At 43.8% G+C, this 19,969-nt stretch overlaps 1 protein-coding gene across 11 annotated transcripts in view; it reads right to left on the bottom strand.

Moving 5' to 3' along the window:
* Sv (paired box protein shaven) overlaps nucleotides 1–19,969 on the bottom strand; it is a 152,132-nt gene that overhangs the window by 87,478 nt on the left and 44,685 nt on the right. For 10 of the 11 annotated variants that reach the window (XM_083106231.1, XM_083106232.1, XM_083106235.1 and 7 more), the window contains 2 exons: nucleotides 10,181–10,489; nucleotides 6,346–6,375 (listed from right to left, as the gene is read on the bottom strand). In XM_083106231.1, coding sequence (XP_082962357.1) covers nucleotides 6,346–6,375; nucleotides 10,181–10,382 — 232 coding nt within the window. In that variant the 5' untranslated portion in view covers nucleotides 10,383–10,489. The remainder of the gene's footprint in view (nucleotides 1–6,345; nucleotides 6,376–10,180; nucleotides 10,490–19,969) is intronic. The other variant, XM_083106237.1, reaches the window with a different exon arrangement.

The following is a 19,969-nucleotide window of genomic DNA, read 5'->3' as shown; positions in this document are numbered from 1 at the left end:
CTTCTCGAGACACATAGGCGTGTGGATATTTTTTTTTAATCTTGAGTAATCGAATTAATTGAAATTCTCGAAATTATCAAATTTAATGTCAAAGAGAAATACTTTTTCCGTGATATTTATTTTCACACATGTCAGTCAACTTTTTTTCTAGTCTCTTACATGTACTCAAACATTTTTTGAAACCTGCTTCAGATAGCTACGTTGTTTATTTTCAGTTTTTTTGTATTAGTGCTATATCTATTTTATTTCTATTAAAAAAAATTGCATTCATATCTTCTATATTATAGATATTTCTATAATAATATACTTTTTTCTATCATTGGGGCTTTTCGTTAGTAAATAAAATAAAGAAAGTATATTTGCATTATTGCAACTTATAAACAAGGAGCTAAAATATTGAGAAAATATACTAAATAATATTTAAAAAATATAAAGAAAGTATATTTATAATTCTACGACTTATTATTGTTTAAAAACAATCGACAACAAAAAGATTGAATTAAAATTGAAAGTAAGTTGTTCATCATAAAGGAAATTTGGGTCAATAATGCATGTTGAAAAATAAATGTGGCAACGACATCGGGATTCTATGCAACATGGCACGCAAAACCGTTAAAATACAACACGCATTTTCAATAGCAAAAGCGCATTCAGACTCGCTCACCGATAGATCGGTCTCGCAACCGCACTTCCTCCGACTGTTTGCGCAAGTATCCGCGTACTACTCAGTACTCGAGTATTACGAGCCGGCGTTTGCATTGGCGAAGAAGCAGGTACCAGTCTCGTGGCTGTATATACGTGTAATATGTGTGCGTTCACGTACACAAACGTACGGAGGAACACGGCCGAGCGTCAGCAGTGCTAACGCAGGTTAAACGAAGGTACTCGAGAGGACCCGGGGGGTTCGAATTAAGTGGGGCCTTACACCTCGAGAGACCAAGAGAGACGCCGCCGATATAACCAGCAATCTCGACGATACGGAACAGCAATGATAATCACCGCGGAAAGCTTACACGCGAATAAAATTGCCGGTTGAAAAATGCCCGGAATTATTGCTTTTTAGTTCGGAAAACATAAAGTAAGAAAATTCTTACGATATCTCCTCATGTGCGAATTTACGATTAATAAACGTTCAGAAAATAGCTGCACCCGGTTCCTCCCTCTCTGAGGATTTATGAAAGTTGACTTATTTTCACCTTCAATAAGATGTTGCTTATGTCACGAATGAGCGCACGTGCTTCCTTCGAAAGGTCACAATCGTCGAAACGCAGCGAGAATTTCGTCTCGATGGTACAGGAGGTATGCACCTACGATGATACCGTTGCAGAACAGCCACACCCTTGTCTGTGTACAAAGATATGTACGTGTATCGATACACACGACGGCGGCGGACTCTACACGTGACTCCGTGCATACACCTGGAGTTGTACCGATTCTATCTGCAGCGTCCAACGTGCCTAGGAACCGGAGAAAATCCGAGGCAAAGCCACCTCCGCGTAATCTCGATCAATGTATCGAGTCAACAAGTCGCGCTTCTAGATTCATCTAGTATCGAAACCTCCAATTTCCGCGCGAAAGAGTCATCATCCTTCTCTCTCTGTTAATGGTTCGTCATGAAATACGGTCCAGATAATTCGCGTAATTGGAAGAAAATGAAGGATATCGAGAGCAACTTGTCCCGCAGCGATGTTATGTTGAATAACAAAAATATGTATGAATTATATATATGAATATTTTTTTCCCATAAACGATATCGATGAAGTATAAACGATGGAATTTCGATTGAGCAATGTTTGTCCTGCCAACACATACACATATACCAGCACATATACCAGCCGATTACTTGCTCGCAATATTGAAATATCGAATGTACGATAGCCTGGTCGGGAATTATGCGATTGCCATAGCTGAAGTTTGCGCGATGGCACGAGAGCACGATCTCCTTCCGACTTCTCTTCTCGCGTGTTATAACTCGCTTTTCTCCTCTATCCTGCTCGCTTCCCCCGCGGTCCTCATTAAACCAACTGCTCGAGAGACAACTGGCGCTGATTATTTAGCAATACAAATCATTCTCGCCGAGCGCGCGAGTGCGTACCTTTCCCTCTCTCTTTCTCTCTCTCCTCTCGCTTTCTCTCTCTCTCTCTCTTTCGTTTTTCTCGTTCTGTCGAGCGAGTTCCCGCTCGCGTGCGCGGGCGTGGTACTGCACGTACCACTTATGTGTGCGAGAGAGAGGCGAATAACACACACACACACATACACACGCGTACACTCTTTCATGCACGGCGTGTGCATCAGATACCAGCCGATAGAAACAGTTTTGTTGATTAGCGTATTCGTTGAAACCGGCTGTATTACTTTGTCGCATCGCCGAAGAAAGTTCTCATTGGCGAGCCCCAAGTATCTTTCGTAAGTAATCGTAAATCGTTGACGTGCGTTGACGTCGCGTGCCCGGATGTTTCAGAGAAATCAGCGAAATGTACGATTAAATTTTGTATAAATTTTTTATCTTTACTGTAACGTCACGTCATATTTATTACACGCGCAAATCTCTCGGTAAGTTTGTCGACAATTATCATTATCCGCGATGCATTCCTCGGAAATATCTCTGCGTCCGATACCATCTGATCGAATCGATTTTTCTCGCGCGATCTCTTTTTCCCTCTCTTTTCTCTTTCTCGAACAAATAAAATATTCATATTCGAGACAGCTGTCGGTAAGTAAATCGCTCTTTCGGAATTCTTCGCGGTCACGCCGCACGCAATTAATGAACTCAAATATCACCGGATACAATTTACGATCGGCTCCGCGTCGTTAATCACGCGCGTCTGCGCTTCCCGTCTTCCCGGACCGATCAGGTCGGGAATCGATAACAGAGACGCATTAGAATATTATGACCTTTCCGAGTGCATTCGGTGATTCACCGCGGGAGCCGCGATAGCGCGTTATCGGCACGGCTGCTCGCCGGCTAGTCGATGTTATCGGATCTCTCCGCTATACTCTCGGCTAATCGGGACAAGCGAGAAAGGGAGAAAAGGAAGAGGCCGGGGTGCTGACCTCGCTTCCTGAATCGTTCAGGGCGGTGGCATCTCTACGAGCAGGCTCCGAGCGAACGCGCTGCGCAGACAACGTCTCGCGTAGATCGTGCAACCTGCGCTCGTGCAACCAACGAAATCAAGCGGGATAATATCACCGCGAATTCAGTCGGCGATATGTCAACTCGTCAAGCCACCCTTTATCGTTACGTGTTATTCGAACACTCCGGTTCTCCGCGACGTGTTTGTTGTGGTACGGCTTTTATATAACTTATTACGAATTCGATTAATTAATTAACTAATCAATTTTATTCTCGCGTTATCGAATCCTGTAATTCCAGTCTCGACTGAGCTGCGTAAATTCAAAGCAGGAATCAACTGTCACAATTTTTAACAAGTTTCGAAGTTTTATCTCGGAAAATATATTCAACTTTAATTAATTGATTCCTAGTAATTTTTCAATCTAATACATAAGCTGCTTAATTCTTTTTCTCGCGAAGTTATGGAGAATAAAAAAATATATTACGTTGAAACTCTCTAGTGAAAATTATGCAGCAATCGTAGATATTTCAGTAGTATAAATTAATTATAAATTAATTACAATACTCGGCTCAGCGCGAGCGTATCCGGAGCAAAAGCGTTAGTCTTAATCGTAGCGAAAATCTCGTTCGTAATTTTACGCAATTACATTTTTAGCGTCGCGTATCTCGCGTTCATCTCTCTCCTTTCCTGAAAAACCCAGTTTCACGCAAGAGCAGGGGATTTAAAATTCCCAAGAGGAAATTTGTCTCTCGAGCAATCGCGGATCACGAGGATACCGCGTCTTTTTCCTTCCTCATCGGAGGAAAAATTCGCGTGAAAAATCTGCCTCGATGCCACTATCTCGGCGAGATAACGAGATAACGCCGTCTCATCCCACGAATCCCACGAACAGGCGAACAGGGGCGAACGCTTCCATCGGCAGGCGTGGTATGCAACCTTACGCCGCGCTCATAAGCGCACTCGCGGAGAGCCGCATTATCGCGGGATTACGTAAGCGCCGTGCCGCATGCGATTGCGCTTGTATTACGCTATAATTAGGATCGGGCCGGCCGGCGTGTATCGCGCACATGTATGTATGTGTGTACACCGTATGTGCGCCGCGACGTTACTTATGCCGCGTAATCCGCGTATTAATAACCGCGACGATAAATGTTAACCGCCGTCCGATTCTCCTCGAGAAGAGTATCATAAACTGCCGCCTATCGCCAGGTTAATCGGACAACCCAGGATTAGAGAACGCTTTTCGAGAGGAAGAGAGGTTGTTCGCATCGAGCCCATCTTCCGCTCGCCTTATCAAAGTACAGCTTGGCTCTCCCACAGCGAATCGAGTGTGTATTAATTGGAATATTTGGAATTCAATCTCACGGTTTGCTAGAATTAGCGACTGTTAAGAGTGACTCGGTGCGATTCGGATATCGAGCAACAGATAGTTCGTTGCTGATTGTGTGCAGATCGTATGTGCGCGCGCGCGTTTCTCTTTTTTTTTCTTTTCTCAAATGTCCGCGTAATCGTCCGGCATTAAGGAAAGTAAACTGGTTCTGCACCGTGTACGAGCGTTTGACCGGTGCCCGGCTTATCTGTAGCCTCGATCTTGCGAGCGAGCGGAAAAATCGCGAAAAGCCACGATACCGTATTGTGATATCAAAGGCACGCGGTACAGAATCGCGCGAGCCTCGCTAATTGATGTATCTCTCTCTTATGCAATAAACAACAATAATAAACCTCTGAAAGATTTCGTCACTATCAATTTAGTACCAAGAAAATTGCACCAACTTTTTCTAAATAAATTCCTCAATTATACACACGTGTTAATTTATAAAGCTATAAAAATTTAAAAAAAAATTTTTGAAATGCATAATCGAAGAGAACAAACTCTAGCTATATTAACAAGTAGCCTGTTAATGTTGCGGCCACCCCTTTATCCCTTGTAATTAATCTCCGACTAAGCGCCACTAAATGGACACGCTTACTAAATTAGCGATCGCTCGCTCTCGCGCTGATAGACGCCGAAACGATTTCCGCGCGATCGGACGGACGCGGGCGAAAATCAAGATCTCGCCGTGCTTGTTCTCGACGTGCGCTTGATTAATATCCAGATGTAATTACGCGCCGCCTCGGGGGAAGGACGGATGAGGCGCGAGAGAAGAGGGCAGCTCTTCTCCTCTCGCCGAGATCACCGAGTGTGGGAGGAAGGCGCATCGCGCAGGAGGAAAAAGACGAGAGGGAACAAGGACTGCGGTGGAGAGAAAGAGAGAATCGAGCTGCCGACGAAACGAAATCCTGACAGGTTTCATCGTGGGGCTGACGTAAACAATTTGCGAATGTAAATACCTGTTGAATATTGAGCGCGCTGGCGGGGCCCACGGGGCCCCACGCCGCGGTCCCCCAACACCTTGCGATCGTTTACCCTTTAAACTCGTGATTACCATCCAGCGCCGTCTCCCACCTACCGCGGCGAGGCGTGTAAGTCACATCGGCATAAATTATACGCGAACATCGGTGCAGCGGGGATCCTTCCTCGCAACTTCGTCGAGGAGGTATCCCTCCGGCCCGCGAGAAGTCGCGGAGCGAGAAATGATCGGAACATCCTTGACACGCGCGAGATCCTTTAAGAAGGACGAGCTGGGAATGCGCGAGCTTCTTTATCGTGATATCGAGTTTTTCGGTTTGACAGCTAAGTTAATTAAAATCCAGCGCAGATTTAATTTAATAAAATGAAAAGAAGCTCTAAAGACGAGATATTATCTCTGCAAATTATAGAGTCGCACTCTTACTTTACATCTACCTAATTGACGCTGATATTTCAAAGATACGCGTTGAATCGTTTATCACTTTACGGATTCAAGACGCGATAACGCTCGGCGGCGCATCTCGCATGATTATTAACAATTATTTGGAAGATCTTGGCGATATCGATGGAATCGCACAGGTCGATTCCGCATCGCGGCTATAGCACACCGTTTAAGAACGCGCGTTGAGATAATTGGGGATCGATATCGATATCGATATCGGCAAAGCGGCCGACGCTTTTCGGACGACTTTCTCGCTTCCATCCGTATTTAATTATCGCAGTTGATTATAACGGGATTATACGCGATGCGTATCGATAACGGTCCGCAATACGTTTATCCGAACATCGCGCTCATTTTCCTCGTCCGATTTTTCGTTAGCCTAATCGTAGCCGATAGATGATAAAAATATCCATTCACGTTAGAGAATTGCAATTATAATTAAATATATATATACGTGAAAATCAAAAGAGTACACTCACCATCCTGGTTCATCCCGTGGCTGCCATCATCTGTTTCAAACAGAGAAAAAGGAAATTAATCGAGATGTAATTGAAATCCGATGAGAAAAAGAGAGAGATACGTATAATCGAGATTACACCGACGAAACGTACATACACGTACATTTAAGCGAACAATACAAAAGCGGGATAGGCGTTTATCTCTTCATTTATTCTAGAAAAGCCTGACCTGCGATGCGTTAATTAAAACGTTGCAGCTGCGTAATCATGTGTCATGTCATTCTCTGAATATAATCAGTGTTCCCGATAAAGCGGTACTTGTATAGCGGGAGCAATAAATAACCTATGTTAATATAAAGTAGGCAGACGTTAATGACATTTCCGGATGCCATTTGTAAATATAATATAATACATGCGTCTCTTATAAATTGCGCGATCTAATATTAAGCGGAATATTTTTCATCGATCTCGCGCATCCGACGATTATAAATCTATCGAAGGGAGATCCCGCGACAGTTCTGTCCCCCCTCCCCCTTCCACCCCTCGATAGGATATCGCGGGCAGCAGGAGGCGATCGCGTCCGTAGCCGTCTCGGATCATGACAACTCGCGTCCGGATGATAGCGGCAACCTGCACGGCAACTTATTTGTACTCGGCGGGTCCCGGTATCGCGCGATCGCGCGCGCAGAGTGTTCCTTTATTTAACCCCATAAATAACCGCCGCTATCTTACCCCGCGCTTCTTCATGCTTCTCCTATACGCGGCAACACGTGTATACGCGTGCATATAATGTGCACTGCAAAACGAAATGTATACAGGGCGAGCGAGAGGTCCGAACAAACTTGAGGGTGAGTTCTGTGCAATGAAAAGAAGATTACGAGGGTCCTGAAAGAAAATACAGTAAAGCTCCGTAAAATTGGGATCTTATCATGATTTCATCCGCACTCACTACATTTAAATTCACTAGATTTTTGTAGTCATCTAATAGCTAGTTTCAACTTCTTAACGACATGGACAATCTGCGATAAATTGTCAACGGTTGCGTAATAATCTTGGAATTTTTCACGCTCGTGTAAATTCTTAAGGAGAACATTTTGAACATCCTTTTTTTAAGATTTAAATTATTGTGATTGCGTTAATGATGAAAAAATTATGCGATGTCCAATTTTCTAATGACTGTTATCTCTGTAATCTTTCGTTTCTGTACTGATGCGTAGAACTCGTTTTCAAAGTTTGAACAGACCTTTCAGTTACACCCTGTATATCGGATGCTGCCAGTCATTCTCCGTTGCGCGAATCCCCCATAAGCGATTCCTGTCCAGCAGAAAGAATAACTTTCGCGAAGAGATTCAAGCGTGATGCGTTTCCCGCTCGATATTGGCGCGTTTAATCCCTTCCTCCTCATTCAGCTGTGTGGCCTCAAAGTATGAGATGTACTGTCTCTTTTTTCTTTCTCTTCTTGCGACATTCAAGAATTATGCTGTTCATACGCGCCCATCGGAACCGTAAAGATTGCCGAAATAAAAAGATTAAAACGTTTACTCAAACGCGATGACACAAGCGATCGATGTCGTACGCGGTTTCACGTATGCAAATACAAATACAATTACAAATACGTCTCGCAAGGAGGACGTAGGCAGTAATTAAAGACTGAAGTCGTTTTTCATGTAACGCTGCATTCTTGAATATTAGATTATTGAATACATTAATACGGATTGCCAAATAGATCGAACCAAGTGGTCAAATGTACCAAAGGATTTATATACGTTTTGCATAATAAGTCCAAGTCGACGCATAATCTATCGGAGAGAGGCGTGAGTTTTTAAAGAGATACTTTTTTTTATTTTATACAGTACATATATATAGAGCGAAAATGAAATGTTCGCTAAATTCAGGTGTTCGTTTCACGCTCAGTTCCGCTTTTAGAATATCACTTTCTTTTCCCGAAAAAAAAAAGAAATTATTTTACTACGCTTTCTCAGATAATATCGCGTCAAATAACGGCAGGCCTTTCAATCGTCGAATGACGAAGAACTCAGAATCTAAATGAAATATTGATTAATCACGAAAAAAAAACTGCGAAATCGAAATGACATAGCTGATCCAATTTCTCGCGAGGTGTATCAAATAATCGCAATCGTCGCAAAGTCGATGATTCGTATAAATTTATTAAGATTCACGGGCGATACACGCGCATTAATTACAAATTAATGCCATCGCGCGTGTTTACGCGATTATCATTAGAGATAATCAAAGTCATCGGCGCTGTGCATGGATGACTTCGGATATGTAATTAAAAACATATTTGTCCCTCGGTCGACGACAAGTAGGAAGAGGACCTGCGAGCACGAAGGTGTTACGCGGAAACTCGGTCATTAATAAAGTAGATAACGATGTATACTGGACGCGCGTCTCGCGTGGGGCCCTAAAATTGAGATCCGCGATTCTCTCTCCGTCAAATACGTTGATATCATTAGATTTAATGACCCCCTGACTCTATCTTCCTCTCCCTCTCTTTCTTCGGGTCTCGTGGCTCATGCCGCGTCACTGGTCGCTGCCACGGCGGCAGCCTTTCATCTTCCTTAACCAGCACCACTCTCTTCCATCACGCATACACATCCGCGGAGAACGAAGGAAGACAACGAGCTTCCACGTCGGCGTAACCAACCGTTGGCTGGAAGAAACTACCGCCTCGAAGATGATCCCGGGACGCGTATCCGTGTGTCTCACGTACGTTCGGACGTCTGTATGCGGGCTCAAAAATATACCTGCGACGATCGGCCACCAAAGAAGAGACTACCGACTTCTACGGTACGTCTGTGTATGACGAGTACCAGGCAAGTTCAGCTAACTCGATTGTTCCTTACGGAACAAGGAGCTCTTTCACGCGGGAGTCTCGGAACTTTGATGGCGGAATCATTGCTCGCATCGGTGTCTCCCCGATACACGGTAACATCTCTTTACCGGATGTACGCGCCGTCGATACCAGGATTTAATAAGCTTGCGGTTTACAGCGAGGTAATGATGATAAACGATAGGAGTTAACGGCGGGTGCGGGAATCCGGATTTTTGCGCTCAACGCGCTTTTACGCGCAATTCGTGCCTTCGACAATATTAATGATCGCACATAGAATTCGCGACAGGTAATCGCGTTTGCAAGTTCTCTTAAGATTAATGTATCGTGAACGATAATTAATTATGAGATGATTACTATTTAGATAGGTGTCGTTTGTCGATTTAAAATCGTGCCGTATTTTGGAAATCTGTTCAATCGGTGAAAAAAAGAAAGAAAGAGAAAGAAAGCGAGAGAGAGAGAGAGAAAGAGAGAGAGACGGAAAGCGCGTTCGACGGATTCCTGAATTCCAGTTACAGCCGTTGACTCGGCGAACATGATGCATCGTCATCGCACGAGTCGCTAGTAATAGAAGCGTTGCCGCGCTTCTGAGACGAAGATTTATCGCCGGTATTTCGCATGGCACGTGCCTACCCTTTTTTGCGATCGCGACATTCCTATCGGCTGTGTACCTCGTCATTGCCGTTCGTCGCGTACATGTCTCGTCCTCGAGTCAATCGCGGTATCAAAAGGCAGTCATTTATATATCGCCACATATCATCAAGAATTTGCCGATAACGTAACGAATCGTTTTATTTTAAGCCAGAAAAAAATATTACTATTAATAAATTGATCATCGCAGGAAATGATCATCTCATTTATCGGAAAAACAATTTCTTTACGTTAAAATTAATTATGATTGAAAATATTTTGTCTAATTTCCCGTTTCAACTGGTCTCCTGCGATAATCGTCTTAACGTTCTACGTTAATAAGGAAAAGTGGATTCGTAAGAAGAAACATACGTTTTTTCTTGGAGTCCTCATGCATACCTCCGGGTGTCGCAGCGCCGTGATTGTGATGGTGGAGGGCTAGAGGGTCTTGGGGATGCGGGTGAATGGCAGCTAGGGCACTTCCGGCAGGGTCACCTGGATTGACCCCGACTCCGACCCCCAGGTGTAGAGCACCATGCTGCGTCGCGTGTGCCGGAAGCTCCATGCTGATCATAGCACGCCACCCTTCTTCCAACCCTCTCCTCCCGCCACCTCCTTCCTCTATCTCGGACAATACCTCGCCGAGTTGGACGAGGCGTCCGTTCAACTCCTCGTCGCCTTCTGAAAAAAAAAATTAAAATACTCGATTAATAATCTAAAAAAAGAGAGAAAAATAGAAAAAATGTCCGATATTTCTCTCGCGGGGAAAAGATTTAACGTTCTCGAGAACGATTCGTCGCAGATGCCGATCGCTTCCGTTAAGCAACGGACATGGATTTTCGGTCAGTGACTCGCAGAGTCGAATCAATGGTGCAAGAATACCGTAGACAAAGATCCCGAGATCCTGATCTAGGCGTACCCCTCTTTTCCTTTCGCCTTCTCCTATCGAGCTCCACGCGGCACAAAAATAAGGACTCGACGGTCCCAGCCGCGATGGGATTGCCTTCGCCACGCTTTTTACGCGTCGAGTGGATAATTTCTTCGTTCCTCTCTACGTAATGATCTAGTCGGGTGATGCCTTTTTTGCTTATTACATCGAGAGAAGCCGCCGCGAAGAGCGACACATCGTTTTAAGTTGGAAGGTGAGATCCCACTAGGATGAATGAAAGAATGAATGGAGCGTAATTTCGTCGTTCACGTTGTCGGCAACGTTCATCTACCAGTAGGACCGTTTTCTTCCCATCTTCGACGAGAGCAGTGTCTAGGTCCGGACGCGATTACGAATCCTCACGATGCGCAGCTTCAAGCAGCTGCGGTACGATGGAAAAGAAAGAGCGCTTCGATGACGAGGGAACGGCAAGTCTACTGTCCTAAATTGCGATAATCTATTTGTCAAATAGTCGAAATGTTCAACAATATTTTTTCTATCGTAAAACATGTATATTAATTAATGTTTTTTATTCATTAATCAAAACAGAGATCTCCACTTCGATCAAAACATTGAGATGTGTATTAAAATCAAAATATTCATGTGCATTTTCCGTCGATCCTTCACTGCATTCCACGAATGTATTATAATACAAACGTTCAAAGTTGGTAAAAAAAGTTGATGCCTTCTTCCTGTTCCCGTGGGATCCATTACATTGTCTTACGCAGGGGGAGACAGTAAAGAGACGTGAAGCAAGGAATCAAGAACAACCGTCGGCAAGCGCACCAATCGTCATCGGGCGACCATCCGTGAAATTCGAAACTGCTCCCGCGTTCCGCCGTTTTACATCGCGAAATGCGCGGATCTCATAACGCGTGGGAGTGAGACTCGGGAACGGTTACCGAGTCTGCGGTCAACGACTGTCCACCGCAGCAGGCGGTGCTGCCTTTGTATCTCCGTTGACGATTAAAACGCCTCGACAGGCTCTAATTTGCGTGAGGAAGTCGGTCGTCTTTGAGCGCGAGTCTCCGCCAAGGGAAAGTTATTTCGTCATTTTTAAAATAATAGATTCATAGAAAGTCACACAAAATGATTTATATATTATATGCGTAAGATTTAAAAATGTATAAAATAAAAAAAATAACTATCATTTGCTTCATTTATATCACCAACCTTTTTAAAGTATCTTTTTCGCAGCGTCTTAATCCGGCTAAATTATTTTAATCGCGTTAATCTCGACAGGAAGACTACGAGTGCAATTTTAATTTAAAAAATTACATTCTCAATTTTTCATTGGCAAAAAATCCCATCTTTGGTTTATCGGGAAAGTGAGAGATGATTGTTTAATATCGCGGTTTTCTGACCGGAGCTCGCTTCTCTCGGAGACTCGTTACCAACGTCGCTGATGGAAGCTGGAATGTAGCGAAGGTACCTCGCGGACGAATAAACGTCAGGTAACAGGCGGGTGATCGTTCGGCGAGAAGACGAGAGAGAGAGAGAGAGACGGAGCGGTTAGCGACTTAGTGCACCAACAGGCCTTAAGTAAAGCAAAATGGGTGAGTCGCGGACGGCCAAAGTACGCGTAAAGACCAGGCTTAGAGGGAGATACTCGTCCCTATGAACCGTGGGAGTCGGCCACCAGCGCGCTTACGGTGTCTACGCACTCGCTAAAACCATTATTTACGGCCTGCGCACTTTGCTAACTGGACCCTACTCTCGCAGGCCCCGCGCCGCGGGGACCGGACCGCACGCCGGTTACTCCGCATGTCCTAAGGACGAAAGTAACTGACGCAGAAAACGTCGCGCCGTCCAGCGAAAGCGGATCGTTCGAAACCAGGTTCGCGATCGACGTGCAGCTTGCGTGTGGTCGGGATCGCGGAGATGACCCAGCGGAGATAAATAACTGGCCATCGATCTGTTTGAAGCAACCTTCTTTCAATTATAACGTATGCATCCTACCAACGAGCGGCCAGTTAGAAAATGTCGTTAGAAGATTAAAATAAAATAGCTTCAAATCAAATAACTTTCTCTAATGAGAAAAAGAACGACGGAAAGATCAGTATTAAAAATTCTCAACATTTATACAATATTATATAATTTACTATATACATAATATATATTTAATATTATTCCAATATATATTTCGTATATATTAATATTTATATGAAATATATTTTATATTACATATATATATTTCATACAATATTATATTATTTCTTAAAGTTTGGGAGTAGATTTGCATTGATCGTGTCGTAATCGATAACGAAATCTGTGAAGACAGTTAATTTGCTGCAGATATATCTCTTTAATTAGCACAAAGAAGGCAAAACGAAAAGTTGATATTCGCATAGAGCTGTTACAGCGTAAACAGTGATGATCCGAGGCAGTTCAACTGGTCGAAGAGAGGTGTATAACAACCGACGAAATGTGCGGCTACCATCCGCACCTTCTGTCTGCACCGCTCTTCAGCCTTCGCATCAGCATCGATTCCCTCCCCGGCTGGTAATGGCCGGTGCTCTCGGGGCTTAACAACGCGTGACAATATGCATCAAGGAATTGCTCGAGCGCGGAGCACAACTTTGGCCGCGTTCCTCTTTCTTTCCCTGTTTCTCCTTCTTTCTCTCCCTTCGTAACCGCGTATCTACGAAAGAGGAAAAAGCAGAAGAGACGTCGTAGGTGCGTACACGCGTATTCTCCGCTTTGTGTGTGTGTGCTCGTCTTTGTGATGGAACGGCGCGTGTTCGCGCTTTCCACTTCGGACTCTCACGCGAAAACCGTCAATATATTATGCAACTTCTCGGTCCATAAACGAACGCTCCCGCCAGGAATCCACGGCGGAATCCTGAGAAGCACCCGGCATGCATCGACTATCCAGAACGCGGGCAGTCAGAGTTTTCGCGAGGCGATCGTCATGTTTATTAATCTGATCGCATGTAAAATACCTTAGCAATCCTCGCGATTTTCCTCACGGATCTGTGAGAGCATTCTTTCTCACGCTGATATCTAACGATGTAGAACACAAGTGTTTAAAGTATCGTAAAACGTACTCTACTCAATACGCGACAAAAGTTTAATTATCTCGCAGGTGTTTTATGAATGCCTTTTGAATATTCACGTCGAAGTCTACCTCCACTGTGGACGCGATTCAACATAGGTATAGCTACCGTCCGTCCATGCTCGATCAAGTTTTCAAGAGACAAGGGTATCTCTCTTTCTTTCTCGTTTATTAACCTCATTACCCGTACTTGGCCGCCGCATGAATGCGTGTACATACACGGCATCACACTAACAAATCGCAAGAGCATATATCTGCATATGTTAATACAACACGTCTCGTAAATATCGGTCAGCCGCTGATACACCTACACGAATGTTAGTATCTACGACGCGGATAAAACGCGAAATTTTATCGCCAATTAGACGCTTCTCCTAAGAATTTTTTTTTCGATGTATAATAAACTTTGATTGTCCTCCTGCTTCTCTTTTACCGTCGCTATAATCGGATAAATTGATTAAAAATTATCTATAGAAAATATTTGCCCCTTTGCGCTTTTCTTATATTTTTCCCATTTTTTTCTAAACTAGTATTATCTTTAAGTTAGGGAATTTTTATTATCAGAAAGATTTGTGAAAAATTATCATCTCTTGAACAATTGATATGTATTATTATAATTTGCATTATTATTATAATTTGCAAAATAATTTGATAAATCTTTTTTAATTGTTATCAGTGATTGAAATTATTGTTTCTTTCGACATTTAAATCTACGTTATTCGAATCATTTAATTCAGTTGAAATTAATTCACTTAAAATAGCTTTACAAAACGATTAATTTATATGTATACAGCATGTTTAAGCTTGTCTTTATTCTTCCATTTTATATCATTCTAAACATCTACCGCTATTACATTAAATGTAAATGTGTAAATTTCTTTTTTCTCGCTTATTTTTCTTTTAATTTTGTATGACTATTACTTGTATTTTATTGTATATTTAATAGTAGCTTAAAAGAAACACCATATCACAGCATAGTTTATTGAAGTACCTATCAATTTATCCGTCTCTTTCCTTCTTTCTCCAGAGCTTATCAAATGCCAATCGTAAAAGCCGAGCATCGTTATCGGTCGCTGATACGACGATCGACAACAAACTCGCGGCACAACGGGCGCGGTGTCCTGTTAATGAACAAAAATTGGCGAGTCTACTGGAGCATGGCGAGAGAGCACAACCCACGTGAGGTGCTACGCGAGAACCCGTTTACACACTCGCGGCTCTGTATCGGTCGTGTGTCTGACAGCGGCGGTTTGTCTGTCATGCACGCAGACTCGGGTCAAATAATTCCAGTTCTCTTGGTCGTCGTCGTCGTCGTCGTCGTCGTCGACGATGGCGACCGGGGCACCGTCACGGAGAGAAACGTATGTAGGTAAATATAAGTTGCGCGAGAACGGCCGGCCGAGTAAAAGGGAAAAGAGACGTGCGGCTTTCGTGGATAAGTGACTTTCGAAGAACCACCTGTGGCACGTGCCATTAACGTGCTCCCTTGCGTGTCCGTACGTGCGCGAATGCCTCGATATCCGTCGCCGCCGTATGCGGCGTGGGTGTGTAACAGGTGAGCGCGGATACTGTTTTCTTTTGCGCGGACCCGACCTCTCTTATTTATATGTATGCAATACACTGCAATTTCAAGGGTTGTAATCGCGGGCCGCGAGAGAGGAAGCCAGAGAGGTAGAAAGAAAAGGAAGAGAAGATGGGGACGAATGAGAGAAGAATGCATTCTCCGCTATAATAGCGAAATTTTTATTCGATACTAAACTTTTACCATAATATAATTCTATTTTTTATGGAAATTATTCCAGGAAGTTACCTGGAGGAACAACTGCAAATTGTAACGGTATATTGATATTTGCAAGTAATTATTACCGGTCGGAATAAAATTGTAATAAAAGTAATAATATATAAAAATAAAAAAAAAAGAAAGAAAAATTATGTCCCGGAAATAAGCTTCATTTCGTTGCGCTGCTTCCGTAACATTAACGCACGGGGCGAAAATAAAATCGCCTCGTGAATATATCGGATGTTGTATTAATGGAAGGAGAAATCTACCGCGCCTGGTAAGACTCGCCGATAAGTTCGCCTTCAAATAATACGAGCGCATAACGGTAAGAGATTAAAGAGATACAAGGGGGAATATTGTTTCTCTTGCACGCGCGCGAGATCCTTATTTCCAGGGGCTTGGACGAGAATCGAGGGCGCGCTGCCGCCCTCCCCTTCCCGCGTGATTGCCTCGGCTCCTCGCGCGATTCCAATTCCAGTTTTCCGCCGCAAAGGCGGACACCAAGAGACGGAGAGGAGAGACGGCGGGAAATATAAGTGACTATCGGCGGAGTCACCTGCAATAAAGTAGCAGCTCGTTGCTCGTTGCGCACGGCTATCCCGCGGAATATATACGATCTCGTGAGCCGGAGGCGGGATATACAAGCGTTCGAAGGAAGAAAACCGGGTACCGATATATATCCGACACGTTATCCCTCATACAGCTGAGGTCGAGCGCGTCCGAGCGAGATATTTATTGCAATTAGTTGCGTGTCCAACCTTCAATTCAGAACCGTGAACGATGCACCGAGCGCGTCGTTTCCCTGTTCCTGGCAGCAGGGAGGCAGGAAAAGAGAAGAGAAGGATGACATATCGAGAAACATTCTGATATCGTACAAGATTCTGCCGGTATCCTGTCCAACGATTAACAGTACTCGGCAACGCGTTCGATCTTAATTTATAAAGCTCGCCGGAAGATTATTTTAAGCCGAGATAGTTACGTTCTTTCCCGAGCGCGTCGACGTATCGTTTATCTCGCGCAAAGCCGTTTAATCCGTAACATTACATCTGTCAACACAGCAGCAGCAGCACGCGAATAAGAGAAAAAATGTTACAGGAAATCATGCGGAGGAGCGTTCATAATTATATCGCACGATTATACCTGATTGTAGATATCGATACGACGTTTGTCGCGTGCTACTTTGAATTCTTGCAGCTTCTATTTCACCGCGTATGCTCTACATTTGCTGAATAAACAACTCGAGCCGATCTCGCGTCGGCGGCTTCCGATTCCGGTTTTCCATCGGAGGTGAGAGAGCGACCGCGAAAGAGGCGGATAAAGTGAGTTTTAAAGAGCCACCTGTGGTCGGCACGTGCCGCCGTCGGGCTAATCCCGACGTAGGTCGGGGGCTCCCTTGGGGCCCCGTCATGCGGCACACGAGAGTACTGTAGCAGGTAAAACAGGTACCCGCGGTTGCATCTCACCGTCATCGGCGCGGACGATCAGCCGCCGCATCTGGTAACGCCGGCGTCCCGTCCACCTACCGTCCGTCTCCGAGTCCCGGTACCCCCGACGCGATTACATCTACATTTCCCATATAAATACCGGTTGCCGCCGATTATCTACTCCTCCGAGAATCTCACCGTTTCTCTCGAAATATCTCTATCTCGCGGTATTTTCACTTGTGTGCGCGATTGTTCCTCTTTCCCCTTTATATTTTTATTAATTTTAGAGCCAACCGATTGACATTTACAAGTTGAAAAGTTTAGTCGTCTATTTTTATACTAAACTGCATAATTATCATAGATGAAATATGTATGAGCGCATTGCTATTTCAATGACGTGTTCACATTATGCTTCGTAAGTCTCAGATCAGATCATCATGATCATTGAAATTACGATATGTGTTTCTCTGCAACGTTCCTCGTTAAAGTAAGGAATGGATTGCCGGCGAGACCGCCGTCGCCGAGACAGGCAATATCGCGCTCACTTTCCTCCGATTCGCAACAGGACGATATCATCGATCCGCGTAATTCCCGATCATTAAAAGCGCTAATAGCGGCGCGCGCGTGCACAAAGGCAAAAAGGCGTCGATCGGTGCCGTGTGTGTGGTTACGCACGGCCATCAATCAGCTTGGCCGGCCCTTAATCGCGACCGCCATTTGATAATTACAAAGTCAATCGTCTATCGAATCGGCCATCTAGCCGCGTAATGGCCAGCTCTAACGGAAAGCCTCGTTCCCTCTCGATCGAGAATGCCTATAGGACGGAGGATAGGGGGAAAGGCAATTGGGAGACGTAGGTGATCTCGGAGAGGTGGTCGCGATCACGAAACGCGAAGGCGGCAAAAGGGGAAGTTGGATTTAATGCGCGGCATAAAGATGATCGCGGTATGATCGCCGTGTTTTTTCTTTCCTTTAGTTTTTTATTTCATTCCGTACGCGAGATACCCGATTCGAGCCAGAGCGCTGGTCAAGCTGATGCGATGATCGTGCGTGAATATAGAAAAGCCGACCCAAGTCACAGGGAGAAATTCCACACAGTGCTGAGTAATTTCGAACAAAGTGCGCGGAAAGTGCATCTCTTGTGTCAACGCACTTGCATTGTTATTTTCTTCCTTTATTTTTAAAATAATGCAGTGCGTGTATTAGTATTGTATAATTTCATTATTGCTCTATTATTAATTTTTTAATTATCCTTGTGTACTTAATTTTACTTATTATTTCTGCAATTTTGCGATAGTGATTTCAAAGTAAAACTAGTCTGTTGTGCAATATTTAATATCATTTATTATTTTTTTACACCTCTTTTATTTTTATATGCAAATTTAAATATTTTCTTATTCTGTGTATTTCTCACTTTTATTTAAAAAATTGTTTTTAATATTAATTTATGTTAATGTTAAAAACATTAACATAAATTAATATTAATTCTGAAATTTACTGCTAATAGTTGTCGTATACAATTAATTTTTTATTCATCTATAATTATTTGTTTCTATTGATTCTTGTTCAAATGACACCCGTTCCAGAGCAACTTCCTGACCATAAGAAAACGCCTTTCGTCTCGGTCATGTAGATGTCGAGGCATGCATGATTTTTATCGAAGCTCTTCCACGCGCGTTAACGGTAAACTGGTACGAGAGCCAAGTATAATCGATAAATTCATTGTACGACTTGTCTCTCTTTTTCTCTGTCTTTTTTTAAATCGTCACGACAATGCCGCAATAGTTCGCGATCGGGTATATAATCGGCTGAATTGTATACACTAGTCTAACTGTAACATCGCATATATATCCCTTCCTCGAGAGGAGACTAGTTTCAGTCCCGCTTCCTTCCTTCCTTCGATGATGCTTATCATCGAGCAATCGTGTCCTCGGATGTCCTGGATGAATGCACGCGCACCTGCATCGGAATGCGACTGCATATCGAGTGCGCGGCTTCATGAACGCAAATCAAACTCAAAGCAAATGATATCACGACGATTGACACGCGTAACAGCCGCTAAAAGTAGCTAATAAGCCGCAATGTTCTACAAAGATGGGTACGGAGAAAGATATTAAACGAACGTATAAAAGTATTAGCACCGCTTCGGTCTTCGAAAGGCGCGTCCCGAGACAATCTCGAAAAAAAATTACAGCAGTTTCGCGGACGTCGTATCAAGGCATTCGTACATAAATATCACGTAAGTATGGTCTTTAGTGCAATTTACAGCTTCCACTTGCGTTCGCGTTAACATCGCCAGCGAGATTGAGAGCGTTACAAAATCCCGCTCGGGGATAAAATGTATCCACATTTGATTCGCGCAATCGTTTCCTGCCATCCGGGCTTATCATTCGAAAGACTCGGGGCGACAGCATACCAGACTATGCACGGTAAAATCGTATGAAATTCTTACGACTGCACACACACTTTCACAGATTCTATTGGCAAAAACTCCTGCACTTTTCCGAATTAATAGGCGAACAAAACTGTTGGAGAGAATCGCGAAGAAAAGAAATGCAAATAAATCTTATAAACGATTTCCTATGATCGCTCGGTTTCTTGGCACGTGGCGATTATTATTTCAACCTGCTTAGGGAGTCGAGAGACCACACTCGATTTCGCGAGCACGCATGTGCGTAATGTGAATTATATCCAATTACTAGAATATTTCTTTTTTTTTTCTCGATATAAACGAGATTCGCATAGCGCCTAAGAGATCACGATATTACAAAATGGGTCTATTACAATTTATCAGTTCAAATCGCCCTCTCCAATTGTCAGTCCATCCATCCTAAGCGCTGCCGCTGTTCCCGTTGCAGTCAATGCAACGGGAAGATCCAGGCAGCGTGCCACGTTGCATTTTTCCCGATTGTTGATCGATAACCAACCGTCGTCGTCGTCCCGCGGTTTCTTACACTTTCACGATCTTCGACTG

The sequence above is a fragment of the Camponotus vicinus genome, unplaced genomic scaffold (assembly GCF_025532165.1).
Source record: "Camponotus vicinus isolate PSW18456_S1 unplaced genomic scaffold, iyCamVici1.0 SCAF_8, whole genome shotgun sequence".
Classification (NCBI taxonomy): Eukaryota; Metazoa; Arthropoda; class Insecta; order Hymenoptera; family Formicidae; genus Camponotus; species Camponotus vicinus.
This window is presented reverse-complemented; position numbering and strand designations above follow the sequence as displayed.